The following is a 19,622-nucleotide window of genomic DNA, read 5'->3' as shown; positions in this document are numbered from 1 at the left end:
GAGAGAAGGGAGGAGGGGATCTAGAGCAGGAGTACGGCAATGGGGAGAGAAGGGAGGAGGGGGATCTAGAGCAGGAGTGGGGCAGTGAGGAGAGCAGGGAGGAGGGGGGGCAATGGGGAGAGAAGGGTGATCTAGAGCAGGAGTGGGGCAGTGAGGAGAACGGAGGTAACGAGAGTGTGGTGGACCCAGATCTTCATTAATATTAATGGACAATGACAAAAACAAACAAAAACAAAAAAAAAAACAAAAAAAAATAAAAAACTTGATTTGCTTTTCTATTCCACCCCCCCGAGCGCAGTATATGCCACACACAACTATCGGTGGCACCTAAATAGGTGCCAATTTCTATCAAATTGCATAACTTTACAAGGAGAGCAAGGGAAAAGTGGCCAAGGGACCCATATATCAGAGAAAATGAAGGTTATTTGCAGAGAATGGGAGATGCTTTCCATGAAACTGCATGTGAAATTTTGTACTTATATTGTGGAATTCAAGGGCACTTCAAACATCCATCGTGGAGAGCCCGCAAGAAAAGGGAAGCCCCGGAGTGCTGGGGCTCAGTCACATGGCGTACACAATGATAGCGGCTTAGTCTGTCTCATCTTACAGACAGACATCTTTTCAAATCTAAACTAACTGAACCTCAAATCGCAAGGAAAGGATGATGATTGCTTTCAGCACTGTGAAGAAATAGATGCTTTCCAAAATTTATTTAAAGTTTGGCAAGTGTGAGCACAAAACCAAAACTGCTACATGTTCCCCACACTGCTACGGCACATCGAAGAAATCAGTGCTAGCAAGGGAACTGCCGAGAGATTGACAAGCCTTCTTCAGTCGCATCTGGCTGTGCTGATCAACAGTCTTTGTAACTACTTTCCAGAGGAGAAGTTTCAGATTTTGAAAAAGAGGTGTGTGAAAGATTCCTTTTGAGTTTGAGATCCCCGAGTCAGCTGTTAACTTCCAACTGATTCCAAAAGAGGAGACTGAGCTGCTGGTACCTGACCTGTGACAGCACATAAAAGTCCACAAGGTTGTCAGCATTCTGGAGTAGCATCTCCCAGGAGTGGCCAGTAAAGCAAATATTTTGCTACTTTTCCCCTTCCCGACGACCTTCATGTGCGAGGTTGGATTTTCCGTTCTCACAAAGAAGGCGGCACAAAAGAACCGGCTGAACTCCGCATCTGATATGCGCATTGCCCTCTCATCCTGTGAACCTGATTGGAGTGGGATTGTGAGGACCGCGCAGGCTCACTTGTCACATTAAAGGTAAGCGGACATGCCGTAAGTCCCGAAGATCAGCCGGGATGGATCCCGAAGGTTGGCCAGTTGGCAAAAGTGGTTCCTGGGAAAAAGGTAGTTTGAAAAACACTTCTAAAGCCAAATGTATGAAGAGTGGCTGCTATCTAGTAAGGTGCAGCATTCAGTAGGCAAGGTGCAGCATGCAACCATCAGGGTAGAATGTGTTAATCATACAGTAATTGAGTATTTAATTGTATTCAAGGTGATGGACATTAACTGGGGATTCACGTGTGCTCCTATAAATAGGAGCAAATTGACACTGTGGTTGTTGGATGAGAAGGTGCATGTTTGTAATGTGTCTCTCTAAATAAAAGCTTACAACTGTAGAAAGCTTAGGCTCCAGCTTTCTCTTTCACCAGTGAGCTGTCGGAAATATCATAGAATAAATAGGCTAAAGAAAAACTTAACTCTGTTAAACAAAATACAACCTCAGGAAGCATGGACACAGATTACACTTGAGAAAACATGTACTTTATATGGGACATTCTGCGGTCGTGAAAGGTGATTCTTAAATGTAATTCTGACTTTAGCTCTTTGAAGTGCACTCAAACATACCTGTAACCTACCTGGCAGGTTGTTGATATATCCTCCATCCATGAGCAGGTGACCATCCTTTGGATCACATAGAGGAGGTAGATAACTCGACAAGGACATACTGGCTCGACAGTATCGCCACAAAGAACCTGTTATGAGTATAAAACATTCACAATAATCAATAACAGCCTGATCTAGCAAGAGAAGCAATGCAGGATCTCACCTATTGTAGGAACCAGCCCACCTGCATCCAGCAACTATGCTAAATGCAGCACAGAGTGCCATTTATGTTAATTTAGGTAACATGCTGAAAAATTAAAAGTGAGGACTTTACACTTGGACAGCAACGTTGGAATTCTGAAATAAAAACTGAAAATCTTGGGAATATGTAGAGTAAGAAAAAAAAAAACAATTTTGGGTGCGATTCAAAACTGGTTAAAACTCCACTCTGGAAACATGCGCACACAATCCTGGCTGAAAGTCCAGTGCTGTGCTGAGGAAGGATGTATGCGGTTAGGATAGGGGAGGGGGGGGGGGGGGGGGGGGGGGGGAGTAGACTAAAGGGTTGACATCAGGAGCACCTGATTTTGATGTAACTATGATGCAATGTTACATGATTGAGTGAGGTCTGGTGGAAGTACTGAGATGTACATATATGTGTAAATATAGAAGATTGTTATTTGTAAAATATAGTCCACTGTAGCATTCTTAGGGTAACAAGCAAACCCTAAGAAACCCAACATAGACCCAGAATGCAAAGCAAAACAAGAGAGGTGCCATCTTTCAGTAAAGGTGATAAGCCACGATTGTCTCCTCCCATCTCAAATGACATTAAAGATTGCACATCACTAGCTGAAGGAGAGGAGAATTCTCCCTGGTGTCCTGCCCATTACATATCTCTGAATCAACACCATAAAAAAAAGCAGAACATCTGTTCATTACTTCATTGCTGTTTTGGAGACTTTGCTGTACACAAGTTGACTGCCACACTTCCATTACAGCAGTGACATCACTTCAAAACTGACCTGATTTGACATAAAAGGCTTTGGAATGTAGAGGTTACAAAAGACATGGTATAAATGCAAAGGCAGCACGGTAGCATTGTGGATAGCACAATCGCTTCACAGCTCCAGGGTCCCAGGTTCGATTCCGGCTTGGGTCACTGTCTGTGCGGAGTCTGCACATCCTCCCCGTGTGGGCGTGGGTTTCCTCCGGGTGCTTCGGTTTCCTCCCACAGTCCAAAGATGTGCAGGTTAGGTGGATTGGCCATGATAAATTGCACTTAGTGTCCAAAATTGCCCTTAGTGTTGGGTGGGTTACTGGGTTATGGGGATAGGGTGGAGGTGTTAACCATGGGTAGTATGCTCTTTACAAGAGCTGGTGCAGACTCGATGGGCCGAATGGCCTCCTTCTGCACTGTAAATTCTATGTTAAAAAAAAAGTATCACCTGGCCTAGGCTCCAACAATTCTGTTCCATTTTGCACAATTTAACTACTGGTCTGTCGCATTTTGCTGAAGCAGGGGGGCCTTCACAGGTACAGTGTTTCATGCCAAGTTGTACTCTGGGGCTGACTGCTGGCTTGGGTCTAATGCCCTTAAATTCAGCAAACACATCAAGCTTTACTGTGGAGGTAAATGGTTCAAATTTCCACTATTGATTGGCTGGAGTCCAGGGACCCTGCCCAACAAGTGCAGGCAGGCATGTGAACATAAGCAAGTCGAGGAGCAGCTCAGCTGTTGTTGTACGCTTTGTGAGAATAGTTGCTGACACGCACTGCCTGGGTTTGCATGTGAGCTAGGCTAGATAAATATCTGTGGGGTTGTGAGCCATGGAACCTCAGCAAGGAGTCAACGCTGGAAGATTAAATGCAAGACTAGCTCCAATAGGCAGATATGGGAGCAAGAGAACCCTCAAACACCCAGTTGCAGTTTTTTAAGTCAAAGTGACTTCCCTGTTTTGGCGATCAGTGAGAAAAGACACAATTTATCCCAGTTTGGCTTTAAAATGAGAATGAAATGCAAGTTCCTGACAAACTGTGCACGCCACAGGAAGCTGGACAGGCTGCTCCTAATGCCAGAACATGTTTATGTATTTCCCCAGAGAAACGATTAGGTCGTAACAAAATGTTCGACAAGCATTAGTGCAGAAATTCAGCTCATGCCCAGTAAGTTCAGCATTTATCTCTCTTCCCAACAGCCACCTTACTCTAACTGCAGCATTGCGACTGCAGGCACTTGGCCATCAGTCTGATTTTCTTGTGAAATGTAATTATGACCTACACGTTGATTGCAAATTAGTTTGGCATTCAGTATACTCATTATAAGAATACACATGCTGATGAATTTAAATGGCAAACGATTTTTAATATAGTCAAGCGTAGGGTGGTTTGACAAATGCAATAAGGAGGGCACTTGTTCCTTGGAAGGTAATAAACTAAATGAAGAACGAGGAGCAAAAAGACCTGGGAATATAGGGAAATAAATCTCTACAAGACATCAAGACACGTTAGTAAAGCCGTAAAGTGTATAGACAAGGATTTGGCCCAACCATCTTTAGCTGCTTCATCAATGACCTCCCTTCCATCATAAGGTCAGAAGTGGGGATGTTTGCGAGTTACTGCACAATGTTCAGCATAATTTGCGACTCCTCAGATAATGATGCAGTCCACGTCCAAATGCAGCAAGACCTGGATGTGGTAGTATGACTAGGGGTATTATGGTACCTTAGAAGTGAGCTGCTATTGGTGCAGAGGACTCGCTGCCCATTGGCCTGGGTAAGTCATGTGCCTCTCAGCCGATTGGCTGAGAGGTAGGTAGCTCCGCCTACAAGGCGGGATACAAGAACCCGTGCTTCCCGGCAGTCGGCCATTCTTCTGTACGTCTGCTGCCGGGCACACATCTTGTGCATTAAAGCCTTTTGTTTGGATCTCATCTTCGCCTCGTGTCCAATTGATGGTGCATCACTGGACAGTATCCATCTCTCTCCCCCCCCCCCCCCCCCCCCCCCGGATGTGTGCAGCTCCATCAAAACTCAAGACGCTCGACACCATCCAGAACAAAGCAGCCCGCTTGATTGCCACCCCTTCCACAAACATTCAAGCCCTCCACCACCGACGAACAGTGGCAGTCATGTGTACCATCTACAAGATGCACTGCAGTAACTCACTAAGGTTCCTTAGACAGCACCTTCCAAACCAACGACCACTACCATCTAGAAGGACAAGGGCTGCAGATACCTGGGAACCCCACCATCAGGAGGTTCCCCTCCAAGTCACTCACCTCCCTCCGTAACAGCACAGTGGGTGTATCTACACCTCAAGGACAGCAGCGGTTCAAGAAGGCAACTCACCACCACCTTCTGAAGGGCAACTAGGGATGGGCAATAAATGCTGGCCTAACCAACAACGCCCACATCCCGTAAATGAATTTTTAAAAAAATGATATACTCCTAAGTTAAGTCACATTAATGCTGGAGACTCCCCATCGAGTAAGCATCCTTGGCCATTACAATGCTACCCCTTCATTATTCTTAGTTAACATTGTCTGGCAAAGTAAGACGTCACGCTTTGTTGCCCTCCCAAAATTCAAGGGAACGCTCAATAAAGGGGAAGATATTGCGTGTACAGAAACTAAGAGACCTTGGAGTGCTTGTCCACAGATCGCTGACGGTGGCAGGAAAGGTAGACAAGGTGGTAAAGGAGGCATTTGGAATGCCTTTGTTTATTGCACAAGGCATTGAATACAAAAGCAGGATGTCATGGTGGACCTGTATAAAACACTGGTTAGGTCACATTTGTGAATTTTGTGTATAGTTCTGGTCACCACATTACAGAAAGGACATAATTGCTCTGGAGAGATGGAAAAAGGGATCAAGAATGTTACCAGGGCTGGAAAATTGCAGCTATGGGGAAAGATTTTAATTTTTTTTAGATTATCCAATTCATTATATATCCCCCCATCCACCTATCCTGACATCTTTAGGATGTGGGGGTGAGAATGTGCAAACTCCACACGGACAGTGACCCGGGTCCTATGAGGAAAGATTCGGTAGGCTGGCGTTGTTTTTCTTAGAACAGAGGAGGCTGAGATGTGACTTGATTGAGGTGTACAAAATTATGAGGGACCTGGATAGGGTAGACAGAGAAGACTTGTTGCCTTCAACAGACCAGGGGGGCACAGACTTAAGGCGATTGGCAAAAGAATTATGAGAGGAATATTAGGACAGGCTTTTTCACTAAGAGGTTTCTGGAATTTTCTGCCCAGATAGGTGGATTTAAATAGTATTTGCATCTACATCTGAGTGCTGTAACCTGCAAGTATATGGGCTGGCTGCTGGAAGGTGGGACTAGAATGGGGGGGGGGGACTAGTTTTTTTCAGCTGGCCTCGACATGATGGCTGAATGGCCTCTTTCTCTGCCGTAATATTTCTATGGAACTAAAGCTCGATGTTGTACCAAAGAGAAATGGAAGGTACTTCAAATAAGGCATAAAAAATCAACAATAATAACTGGCAGTCATTGGCAACCGTTTCATATCTGTCATATATTTGCACAGTATTCACGAGTCAAAACTTCAGTGAAATATTTTAAAGAGAAGCCTACATTGGTGTATCTCATGTAGTTACTTTATTACAATTAGTTTTTAAAAAGACATCCTTGCAGAGTTGCACCCACGGTACTCTGTATAATAGCAGTCAAAGCAGTAGAGACACAGTGCAAGGCTATGGACCGTCACTGGCCAAGTGTTGTTCTGTAGAATGTACTTGCTGCGATTAGTTTGTTTCCTGCTCCTCTCCCGTCACTTTGACTGAACGCTTCACGGGAAAGAGGAGCACAGAGAAACACGAAGATTACACTCGGTGAACGAGTCACCGCAGATCAGCACCTCACATTGACACAGCAAGCAGGTTTGAAAAGATGTGGGAGGGGTGTGGGGTGGAGCTTGTGAGAAAGACGAGGAGATGGGCACCAAAATAAAAACAGAAATGCTGGAAAGACTCAGGTCAGCCTGCAGCTGTGGAGAGAGAAACAGAGTTACCGTTTCACGTCGATGATCTTGCATCAGAACTGGGAAACGTTAGGAATGTATAGGTTTTAAGCAGGTGATATGGCAGAGGGTAGAAAACGAACAAAAAGGAAATTCTGTCATCGATCAGAAGACAGGCCATTAAATGGCAAGAGTTGGTTGCACAGAGCAAAAGAAAGTGACAATGGAATAAATAAAGAAACAAAAGATGCATCCGGAAGAAGTGTGAATGACAGAGTAGTGAACAGCTGCCACCCAAAAACAAGAACAGGAGAAAAACAAGTTTAAGCCCAAAACATGCAGAAAAAAAGTAAACAAAATGGAGGCAGAGGTTACAGTCTGAAATCGTTGAACTTGTAGGTTGAGACCTGAAGGCTGTAAAAGGCCAATTCAAAAGATGGGGTGCAGTTCCTCGAGCTAGAGTTGAGCTTCATTGGAACACTTCAGGAGCCTGGCCGGGGACAGAGAGATCAGTACGAGAGCAAAGTGGAGAATTAAAATGGCAGGCAATCGGAAGCTCGGGATCACACACCCCTTTTCTGCTCAGTTACTGAATGAAGCACCGGATTACTCGCAAAATGGCAACCATTTAATGATTCCAAAGTTCCCCATGCATTCTCAAAGGGTTGGATGAAAGCAACAGCCTCCGGGCCATTTCCTTCCTCATATTCAAAGCAAAGGATAAGGGCAAACCAAACTCACTCAGGCATAAGGAAAAGGAGGACCAGATGTCCATTATTTTGTGGCTTGGGCTTTCATTTCATCTTTCTACCTGCAAACATTTGCCAGAAAAGAAGATTACTGGACACTTGACATGCTGCATAATAAAATAGGGTCAAAGATACATCGCAGAGTAGTTTCCGAATGAATGCAACAACCTTTCCTTTGATGGATTACCAAACAATGCAGCGAGGACTATAAATGTTATGTTTTAAAGGCCGTTTTAAAATGCCTTTGTCAGCTGAGCTCGAAAGTAAATTAGATGATGAGCTCATCGCAGAAGCTGAAAATTCACAAAGTTCAAATGAGAGATTTGAAAAAAAATCTACTCTTCCCACTGGATGATAGAAATATGGACCAGATTCCCAGAAAATCAGTTGGATCAGACTCAGGTGTGACCTTTAAAAGAGAGTTGGATTCATGCCTGTTTAAAACGAATTGAAGATTTTTAAAAGCATTCATAAAGACATTGTTTAAGTCTTTTTCCAGGTGAGGTTGAGGAAGGCTATTCCTAAAGTATGGGTTCAGCAGCATGGGAGGGGAGCCCACTATTATTCTATCACATACATGCTGCCTGGCTACAATAGATAGGTTGCAATGTTGTCTTCTCACTCTGGACTTTGCAATGCTCTTATTTTCTACATTGGGTACATCCTCTGACTTGTTCTCCGCACATTCAACATCCACATGATAATAAGTATGCGGCCATTAATTAGATGGGTGACCCCTTATTTTTAAATAGCGACCCCTAGTTCTAGATTCTCGCACAAGAGGAAACATCCTTAGGGCAGCACGGTGGCGCTATGGTTAGCACTGCTGCCTCATGGCTCCAAGGTCCCAGGTTTGATCCCGGCTCTGGGTCACTGTCCGTGTGGAGTTGCACATTCTCCTCGTGCTTGCATGGGTTTCGCCTCCACAACCCAAAAATGTGCAGGGTAGGTTAAAAATGGCTTCTTAATTGGAAAAAATGAATTGGGCACTATGAATTTTAAAAAGAACAAGAGGAAACATCCTCTCCACATTGTCCCGGTCAAAACTTCTCTGGATCTTTCAATCAAGTCGCCTCTGACTCTTCTAAACTCCAGTGGGTACAAGCCTAACCTGTGCACCCTTTTCTCAAAAGACAACCTGCCCTTTCCTGGTATTAGGCTTGTAAATCTTCTCTGAATTGCTTCCAACACATTTACATCCTTTCTTCAATAAGGTGACCAATATTGTACACAGTCCTCCAGATGTGGTCTCACCAGTGCCTTGTAAAACTGAAGCATAACGTCCCTACTTTTGAATTTAATTCGCTTTGCAATAAATTATCACATTCGCTTTACTAAATACTTGCTGCACCTGCATACTGGGCTTTTGTCATTCATGCATTAGGATAACCAGATCCCTTTGATCTCAGAGTTCTGCATCTATCACCATTTAGATAATATGGTTCTTTTTATTCTTCCTGCCAAAATGGACAATTTCACATAATATTCAATTTGCCAGATCTTTTTCCAATTGCTTAACCTCTCTATATCCCTCTGTAGGCTTCTTATGACCTCTTCACAATTTACTTTCCTACCTATCTTTGTCTCATCAGCAAATTTAGCAACCATACCACCAGCCCCTTTCTTCCAAGTCATTAATATAAATTGTAAAAAGTGGGGTGCCAGCACTGGTTCCTGTGACACCCCACTCGTTACATTTTGTCAACCACAAAATGATCCATTTATACCTTACCTGTTTCTGTTAGCTAGCCAATCTTCTATCCATGCCAATATGTTAACCCCTACATCATGAGATTTTATTTTTCACAACAATCTTTGACAAATGTCTTCTGGAAATCCAAGTACAGTATATCCAGCGGCTGCCCTTTATCCACAGCACATTATTTCTTCAAAGAGCAATAAATTGGATAAACAGGATTTCCCTTTCACGAAATCATGTTGACTCTGCCTGACCTTGAATTCTTCTATATGCCGTTCTATAACAACTTTAATAATAGCTTCTAACATTTCCCCCAATGCCAATGCTAAGCTAACTGGTCTGTAGTTTTCTCCTTTCTGTTTCCCTCCCTCTTTGAATAAAGGAGTTACACTCGCCAATTTTCAATCTAATGGAACCTTCCTTGAATCCAGTAAATTCTGAATAATTACAACCAATGCATCAGCTATCTCACTACCCACTTCTTTTAAGGCCTTGGGGTGAGGTCCATCAGGACCCGGGGACTTAATTATCAGCCTGCAGCCCCACCAATTTGCTTGGTATCACTTAATTGGTGATTGTTATATTCCCGAGTTCCTCCCTCCCATTTCCTGATTTACAGCTATTTCTGGGATGTTACGTGTATTTTCTACAGTGAAGACCGATGCAAAATACCTGTTCAATTCATGTATGTTCTCCTTATTTTCCATTATTAATTCTCCAGACTCACTTTCTGCAGGGCCAACTCTCACTTTGTTAACTTTTCCTATTTAAATGTCTGTAGAAACTTTGACTATCTGCTATAAAATAAAGATGGGAAATGTTGGAAATACACAGGAGGCCTGTCAGCTTCTGTAAAGGGATACATTTTTAGTCTCTAACAACCCACTGAATATTATGGTGAAGAGATTGCATCTGAAACATTAACCCAGCCTTTAGATGCCGACATCTTGGGGGTGTAGATGGAAATGGGTGGGGAAACAAAACACATGGAATCACGTTGGACGCCATTATTAGAAACACAATTTATTATTCTATTGAAGTGAATGGGACTGAATATAGGGCGGGGCATCTGTCTGACAGGCAATCAAAGCATTTACGCCTGCACGCATCCTAACCCATATTCCCAATTTGTGTTTCCACCATTTGCTGTTTGCAGTTCAGATAGCCAATATTTGTGTGTCTTCTTTCTTTTCGGCTATACTCTTGGATGCTGATAAAGAATCCTGGGTATGAGGGCAGTTGTTGGGGATAGCCTTTCTCTCACAAGGTTCTGTTTCTCTGCAAAAGTCTGTGGCTCAATGCATAACGCTCCCGCCTCAGTCAGGAGCTGTGGCTTGAACTCCTGCACTAGGACTTCCCACTCCAAGCTGACAGCCCAGTGAAACGTTGAGGAAGTGCCGCACTGTCGGATGTCTTGCAGATGAGATGTTAAACCAAGACCCAGCCAGCACTCTCCGACGCATGTGAAAGATCCTAGGGTACAATTATGAAGAACGGCAGGGGAGTTATCCTTGCCATCCTGGCCACTATTTATCCTCAACCAACATCACACAAACAGATTATTTGGTCATTATCTCAATGCTATTTGTGCGAGTTTGCTGCAGGCAAAATGGCTGCCGCGATTCCTACATTAAAACAGTGGCTACACTTTAAAAGTACTTCACTGGCTGGAAAGCACTTTAAGATGTCTGGTGGTCATGAAGGGTGCGACATAAATGTAATCCTTTCTTTTCTCTTTCAAAATTCATGACGACCATTCCAATAGGAGAAGGAGCAAGGGTATCTTGAACACGATATCAAACTCTTAAAGGGCAGTGTTCCAGAGGCTTAGCTCCCATGTGGATGCCACCTTGTTCCATTTTATCATTAGGAGCAATGCCTTCATTGGTTTCTGGGTTTGCAAGAGCAAACATGGTAGGACTGGGGTGGTGGGTGGAATTTCTCACAGAAATATCCACTTGGCTGGGTTCGCTCAAGCTCAGAGAGAACGTTTGAGATGCCACCGTTCGCTGGGCTGACTACCTCGACAACTCAGAAATGGGAGATTAGGAGGAAGGGGAGTGGAACTGAGATTGCAGGCCAGGCCGGCTGTGAGGGTGGGGGAGGGGGGGGGGGGGATGAGGAGTTGTTGAACGTCACAAGATGCAGTGAGATAGTCACACACTGGATGATGAGGAACACATTCTCTCACGTTTCCCTCAGGTCAAGTTTGTTCCGATTGTTACAGGTGCTGGAAACAAATTGGGTCGGCTACAAGATTTGTAATGAGAGGAGAGCAGTCAATTGCTTTGCTTCATGGACAGAAAATCAAAATCACTCGGGAAAAAATACAAATTAAAACCAGGCAACAAGTTAAAGCATCAGAATGCCATGTTATGACTTTGATTTGTTGGGAACGACCACTGTCAATCTTTAAAATATAGTGAAGGCTTCCTTTTTTTGTGGCTGCATTCTGATCAGAGGAAAATACTTTTATTATTACAGTGCCACACAGCCATTGAGTTATTGAGACTCCTTTGAAAATTCCATGTCTTACAGATGAGACATTGGCAGGAAATGTTGCAATCTGGATTATAAATCAATAACTTGCATTTGTAGAAATCCATCAATGCAATAAAGCATCCCAAGGTGCTGTACAAGAGCATTATCCAACAAAAGTTGACACCAAGCCACATAAGGAGATAATAAGTCAGAAAGCTTAATATAAATTAAGCTTTTCTTCCCTCTTTTTTCTCCTCATCCATTGGTGATGCAAACTATTCTCCCACGTGAACCGAGGCAATACAGTTTTGCAGGATATTCAACTATGCAGCCATTATATTTGGGCTTGATCTAGTTGGCATGAATAGAATGCATGTGTTCCATTACAGCCTCAGATGTTTTATGATGAAAGGGGATGTGCTTTTGTTCCCATTGGAGTGTGCCAGCTAATCAAATAGCTTCAGCAGCAAGCATTTGAGAGTTTTAAACCAAAATTGAGCTTAAAACTAGAGTGTTATTTATTCTCACACTTTTACCCTCAGTTCAAACGCGACATCTCACACATTCATAATAATAATCTTTATTATTGTCACAAGTCGGCTTATGTTAACACTGCAGTGAAGTTACTGTGAAAAGCTCCTAGACGCAACACTCCGGCACCTGTTCAGGTACAGAGGGAGAAAATTCAGATTGTCCAATTCACCGAGCAAGCATGTCTTTCGGGACTTGTGGGAGGAAACGGGAGCACACCCACGCAGACACTGGGAGAACATGCAGACTCCACATAGGCACTGACCCAAGCAGGAAGCAAACCTGGGAACCTAGCACTGTGAAACAACAGTGCTAACCACCGTGTTATCATGCCGCCCATCAGTTCTCCAGAGCTTTTAAAGCACTTCCCATAGTCCAGACATTTAAAAGGTCTTTTGCCAGTGTCACGTTGCTGATGTCACAGAAGGGTGGACATATAAGTGAATCCCCTCCCACACTCAGTGTAGGCAAATGGTCTCTCCTCAGTGTGAATTCACTGGTATTTCAGCCGGTTGGATGAATTAGTGAATCCTTTCACACACACAGAGGTGAACAGTTTCTCTCCAGTGTGAACCCGCTGGCGTGCCAGCCAGTTTGATGACCGAGTAAATCCCTTTCCAATGATTAGAAATAGGTGAAGGAATGCACTTCTACCGTTTATAATTGTCCTTGTCTCTGAATTACCCACAAGGCAGGCCTGTAGGCTTTTGAATGATTTTGATGAGTTACGGTTTAAGTAAGGATCTTATACAGCAAAAGATTCAAAGCAGGTTGTGAGGTTGTGTGAGGTTTCTGTAGATGAATTTCTAGGAATTGATTCTCAGGTGAATTTGAAGTTGAAACCAGTTCGGGAATCCTCCTCTGTGCTGAGATCTCCCGCTTTCAAGGTTAATTACCTTGGCTGCCTGATGACTTGCAGTGGTCTGACCTTTTGACCACTGAACTGCTAGTTCAATAGCTTTCTTTTTTTAAAATAAATTTAGAGTACCCAATTTTTTTTTTCCAACTAAGGGGCAATTTAGGATGGCCAATCCACCTACATTGCACATCTTTGGGTTGTGGGGGTGAAACCCACATAAACACAGGGAGAATGTGCAAACTTCACACGGACAATGACCCAGAGCCGGGATCGAACCTGGGACCTCAGCGCCGTGAGGCAGCAGTGCTAACCCACCGTGCTGCCCAGTTCAATAGCTTTTTAGTGGAACTGCCTGCAAATAGCTTTTACTGATTTTTTAAAAAGACCAAAAAAGGCCGTCTCACTATGTGACTTTTACAAGTTCAAAGTTCTTTCCAAATAAGGGGGTGTTGTATAGGTTGATCCCACCGTGTTGCGGCATAACACCTCAGAGGGTCTGAGACAGCCAGAGTCATCGTTTCAGAATGATCCATTCATTCTGATAATATCCTTTCTGCTTGGTTTCAGGGAAGGGAATTGAATCACATCAGTCTGAGGGGTTATTTTGTGTTGGCCCATCTTTAAACAAAGGGGTCTGTGCATTCCCCAGATGGCTGTGAGTGTCTACATTTAGTTATGATGTGGAGATGCCGGCGTTGGACTGGGGTGAGCACAGTAAGAAGTCTTACAACACCAGGTTAAAGTCCAACAGGTTTGTTTCAAACACGAGCTTTCGGAGCACGGCTCCTCCTTCAGGTGAAGGAGGAGCCGTGCTCCGAAAGCTCGTGTTTGAAACAAACCTGTTGGACTTTAACCTGGTGTTGTAAGACTTCTTACTGTACATTTAGTTAGGCATTGGCTTGAGACGGCTTCAAATGGTAAAGGTCACGTGAATTTCAGCAGCCAGTTTGTGTCCATTTTGTAAAAATTGTATTGACTGAAAGTTCATAATATACTGGGAAATGGCACAGTCTTCACTTGATGTTCCACACATGCTCTTTTTAGCAGCTGTCACTAGTTAGCTGTCAGGAGCATGGACAGTAGGTAATTACTCCCTTTCTACATCCAGAAATGTCCAGGGCAGTGGCCCATTCGCAGTCCAGCTGAGATTAGATAGTTCAGATCAGGCTGAGAATCAAATCTGGTGAAACCCCGCTCACTGGGATTCAGTGCATTGACCAGTCACGACACTTGCAACAACCGCTGAAAGCTCTTTCTGTAACCACGACACAGGCCCCGTCTACAGCAGCTACACTTTGTGAAGTTCACTAAAGTTGTCTTTGTTTTCAAGGGATTTGGAAGAATACAAGAATGAAATTAAGCCAGCAATTAATTACTTGAAACAAATATAATAATCTTCCTGGACAAAGCATCGGTCTCCACATGCTACGACTGGAACTATTACAGGCATCACATACAATGCCACAAAGAAACTATACCTATTCTTGAATATTGATCTATTCTGGTGTTTCATAGTAACTGGTTCACCTCTCAACCAATAAAATTCTAACAGGACTAGATAGGGTAGATGCAGGGAAGATGTTACCAATGATGGGTGTGTCCAGAACCAGGGGTCACAGCCGGAGGATTCAGGGTAAACCATTTCGGACAGAGATGAGGAGACATTTCTTCACACGAAGAGTGGTGAGTCTGTGGAATTCATTACCACAGGAAGTAGTTGATGCTAAAACTTTGAATATATTCAAGAGGCAGCTGGATATAGCACTTGGGGAGAACGGAATCAAAGGCGATGGGGAGAAAGCAGGATTAGACTATCGAGTTGGATGATCAGCCATGATCGTGATGAATGGCGGAGCAGGCTCGAAGGGCCAAAAAGGCCTCCTCCTATCTTCTACGTATCTATGTAGCCTGCCGTCCGAAAGAAGATACAGCAACAAATCTCATGAGGAAAGGTTGGACACGCAGGGCTTGTATTCATTGGAGTTTAGAAGCAGGAAAGATGATCTTATTGAAACATGCAAGATTCTGAGGAGACCTGGCAGGGTGGATGCTAAGTGGCTACTTCCCCTTGTGGGTAGCCTAGAACTAGGGAACACAGTTTTAACATAAGAGGTCTCCCTATTATGATGGCGATGAGGAGAAATGTTTTCTTCAGAGGGTCATTCGTGTGTGGAATTCTCTTCTCGACCTACTGGAAGATCATGGCATTTTCAAAGTAATGTGTGCGTGCGGGGACGCGCGCATGGAGTGCGAAAATGCAGAAATCACTCGTTGAATTTCAAATCTCATCACTTTCAACGTCAGCTGATTAGATGTAACTATCTCAATTGTAAATTACAACAGGGTTAAACACGACTGCAAGCTATTCCATCACTGGACACTCTCTGGGTTATAACTGCATTAAATTTAACCTTACTAATCTACCGTAGTTGTTGTTTCTCACATTTGCGGTCAATGAAGTAATTTTGAAGTATAAAGTGCCCAGAGGTGCCCTCAGCTTGTGCAAAGGGCCATAGAAATGCAAGTCACCGCTTTAAAACTCTCACCCATTTAAAAAAAAAAATAATTATGATCTCAGCTGAACAGCAGTTGGTTGCAGCAGACGAAGTTCCATGCGTCTCTGGCCTATACAGATAGGTGGCAGTTCAGCCAGGCTCCCACTGAATGGCGGCACACCACTTGAGGGGTTAAATAGCCTAATCCCGTTCTTCTGTCCCTCAGATAGAGCGGCAATTACAGATACTTCAAATGGTTACAAAGCTATTGAGTTGGGATGGAGTCCCAAAGAGGACATGACTCGAATAAAGCCTTCTGTTCAAAGAACAAAGACCAATACAGTCCAGGAAAAGGTCCTTGGGCCCTTCCAGCCTGAATGCATTGCAACTACTGCACAACAGTGTAGCAAAGCAGGATCAACAGAAACTCATGAATCAGTCTGGGGATGTATGCGTGCCACTGGGGACTTGGAAGAACAAGGAGCACTTGGAGTAGTTGGTGGTGGGGCAGGGTCCTGGTGAGGGGTGGTGGGGCAGGGCAGGGTGAGGGGTGGTGGAGAGTCAAGGTAGCAAATGCAGACTTCAATGAGTTCCTTAAGATAGGATTCCAAATAAAAGTTCAGACTCAATTTCACAATTTAAGTAACAGAAGGTATTTCATAAAGGCCTTCACTGAAAGAGAACATTTTCCTGGGATATTATTAAGTAGGGAATGCATCCATCAATATGATCAGATTAGCAGCAGTACACAGGTGGCGCCAGCTCCCAAATCATTTGAGGTGGGGTTGCTGAAGTGAGTGCTTACTTCCCACAATGCGTTTAAAAGCTCCCTTGTCAGCGATTCGAGACCATCTTCCTAGTTAGGTGGGCAATGTTATTCACTGGTCACACAAAGCAGGCGCCCATTGCTGGGAAGGTCAAAGTGTCAATCTGCACTCACCATCAGTATGAACACGCATGGCGGACGCAGTTATATCTGTGGTGATGTTGAAGTAAGGAATCCACAGGTCCTGAAAAGTAAACGTGGAGCATCTGTTCAGTGATTAAAGTACAACACAACCCCTTGATCCAATCTGCTCCCACAACAAACAGTTCCATTTTATTAGAAATACCTGGAGGGAGATTGGGAGTGGGAGGTGGGGATTCAGAACAATAATTTAGAACGATGAGAAGGTGGAACTCACTACTGTAAGGATCAGTTGAGGCAAATTGCACATTTAAAGCAAAGTTATTTAAATAGATGAAGGGAAAGAAAAGATACATTAATCAGGATTACATCGGGTAAATGGAATGGGAGGTAGGTCACGTGCTAAGCAGAAACACCACAATGGGTTGAATGGTCTCTATTTCTATGTGTCTCTATCGTAAAGTATTGAGACAGATCTTCATATAAAGATACAGAATATTTTGCCATAACAGTACATGCTTGACTAATACAGGATTTTCTCATGCCATAAAGCTTCACAATAACATGAGTTGCTCCCAGGCCATTGCCATTTTGAAATAGGAAACCATGGATAATAAAAGCTCTCCAATTACTTTACAAGTCTATTCAGAGAGTCGCCCAGCTACAAAGATCAGGAAGGTGCCAGGTCCGACTGTGACCAGAAACCACTCAAGTTGATACTGTGTAACCCGGCGACCGATGCTAATTGAAACACAACAGGTTCTGTGCACCAAAACAGCTTGTCCAGTGCAAAATGCTGAGTGTGTCTGCTGCTCTATGATTATACATTATTGACCAGTTACACAGCATCAAGGGTAAGTGAGTTATCAACCATAAGAACGTACATCTATAAAGTGTCTTTAACATACAAAACACTGCAAAGCGGTTTATAATACAATGGTAAGATAAAGAGAATGCCGAGCCTTGGGATGGGTGGCATTAACTTCAAATGGTTACAAAGCTACGGAGCTGGGATAGAGTCCCGAAGAGGACAAGACTTGAATGAAGCCTTCTGTTCAAAGAACAGAGAACAGTACAGCACAGGAAAAGGCCCTTGGGCCCTCCAAGCCTGAATGCATTGTATCTACTACACAACAGTGGCCATTTCAGCACAGCAAGGTCAATGGAGACTCTTGAACCAGTCTGGGGAAGTATGCGTGCAACTGGGGAGGGATGAGTTTAGGATCCTTGGGAAAATTGTACGGGTCTTGTGAAGGATTTTAAAGGAGAAGTAGAAAATTGGAGGGGTTTGAGGAGGGAGCTTTGGAGAACTGGGTTTCGGCAGTTGAAGGCTCTGGTGGGGAAAAGGACAGAGTGGCTGCACAGAAGGTCAAAGTTAGAAAACAAAAGAATGACTTGCATGTATATAGCCTCTTTCACAACCTCAGGAACTTACAAAGTGCTTTATAGGCGATGAAGTGGTTTTGAAGTGAAAACGTAGGAAACTATTTCAAAGGTTGCACAGGTAGGATGGAAGGAGAACATGCAAAAAATTTGGAGGTTGCCAATTGCAAATTTGATATGTTAGAAGACAGGGAACCAATGTAGTTTGTGAGGGTGGGACTGATGAATTTTAACAGTGGAGGAGCTGAGCTCCGAAAAAGTTACACTGGACTTGAAACGTTAACTCGGTTTTCCTCCCCCCAGAGGCTGCCAGACCTGAGTTTCTCCAGCACCGTGTGATTTTATTTGAGCTGTTGGCAGAGCCAAGCAATGTCATAGAATCATTGATATTGGTGATGGAGAAAACGTACGGTTTGATACTCAGCCCAGTGTCAGACAGGTTAAAGTTGTAGCAGGTTTTTGCTCAGGGAAGAGAAATGAATGAGTGTCATGGGAGTGTAGAGAAAATATGACTTTGTTCTTCCCAATGTTCAGCTAAAGAAAGTGATGGCTCATCTAAGACTTGTTGTCAGGGTTATACCAGTGCTGTACTGAACATGTTGGCAGCTCAAGAACAGGATTGGAAGAGAGGATTACTTCAGCTGGTTCTGATACTGGTGGGTCCACCTCTTACCTCGATTTGCTTGTCCTGAAAGGTGTTGCTGATGCTGCTGTTAAAAGAAGATCCTGAGAACATCGAGGTGATTGGATATGTCAAATCTAGCACTTTCATGAAAACATTTGTCATTTCCTGTTAATTAAAAAACAAAAATCATTATCCATAGTAATTCACTTTGGATACTGCGGGTAGCAGACCACCTCTAAGCTGGAAGGCTTGGGTTCAAGTCCAATGTCAGGACCCGTTAGAACATAGAACATTACAGCGCAGTACGGGCCCTTCGGCCCTCGATGTTGCGCCGACCTGTGAAACCATCTGAAGCCTATCTGACCTACACTATTCCATTTTCATCCATATGTCTGTCCAGTGACCACTTATATGCCCTTAAAGTTGGCGAGTCTACTACAAGGGAACTACAAGTTGACCAGGGAATGAGTGCTGATGATGTGTCCCAGCATGTTGATAATTGGCCCACAAATTCTTCCATCACTTATCTGCCGTTAATCCATATTCCGTTACGTCCCGACCCAACAAATTTCTATTGTCCAAGTAGGGAAGGGGCTGTACTGGACCTGGTATTGGGGAATGAGCCCGGCCAGGTGGTAGAAGTTTTGAGAACAGTGACCACAATTCAGTAAGTTTTAAAGTGCTGGCAAGGATAAGAGTGGTCGGAGGATGAATGTGCTAAATTGGGGAAAGGCTAATTATAAAAATATTAGGCGGGAACTGAAGAACCTAGATTGGGGGCGGATGTTTGAGGGTAAATCAACATCTGACATGTGGGAGGCTTTCAAGTGTCAGTTGAAAGGAATTCAGGACCGGCATGTTCCTGTGAGGAAGAAGGATAAATACGGCAAATTTCAGGAACCTTGGATAACGAGAGATATTGTAGGCCTCGTCAAAAGGAAAAAGGCATTTGTCAGGGCTAGAAGGCTGGGAACAAACGAAGCCTGTGTGGAATATAAGGAAAGTAGGAAGGAACTTAAGCAAAGAGTCAGGAGGGCTGGAAGGGGTCACGAAAAGTCATTGGCAAATAGGAT

General features: G+C 43.8%; 1 protein-coding gene across 4 annotated transcripts in view; it reads right to left on the bottom strand.

Moving 5' to 3' along the window:
- pnpla7b (patatin-like phospholipase domain containing 7b) overlaps positions 1-19,622 on the bottom strand; it is a 371,155-nt gene that overhangs the window by 44,378 nt on the left and 307,155 nt on the right. For all 4 annotated transcript variants that reach the window (XM_038782642.1, XM_038782643.1, XM_038782645.1 and 1 more), the window contains 3 exons: positions 18,598-18,714; positions 16,575-16,644; positions 1,866-1,982 (listed from right to left, as the gene is read on the bottom strand). In XM_038782642.1, the coding sequence (XP_038638570.1) occupies positions 1,866-1,982; positions 16,575-16,644; positions 18,598-18,714 (304 nt within the window). The remainder of the gene's footprint in view (positions 1-1,865; positions 1,983-16,574; positions 16,645-18,597; positions 18,715-19,622) is intronic.

Source organism: Scyliorhinus canicula, chromosome 21, assembly GCF_902713615.1.
Source record: "Scyliorhinus canicula chromosome 21, sScyCan1.1, whole genome shotgun sequence".
Taxonomy (NCBI): Eukaryota; Metazoa; Chordata; class Chondrichthyes; order Carcharhiniformes; family Scyliorhinidae; genus Scyliorhinus; species Scyliorhinus canicula.
Note: the sequence above shows the minus strand (reverse complement) of the source record. Positions and strands in the feature narration are given on the sequence as shown.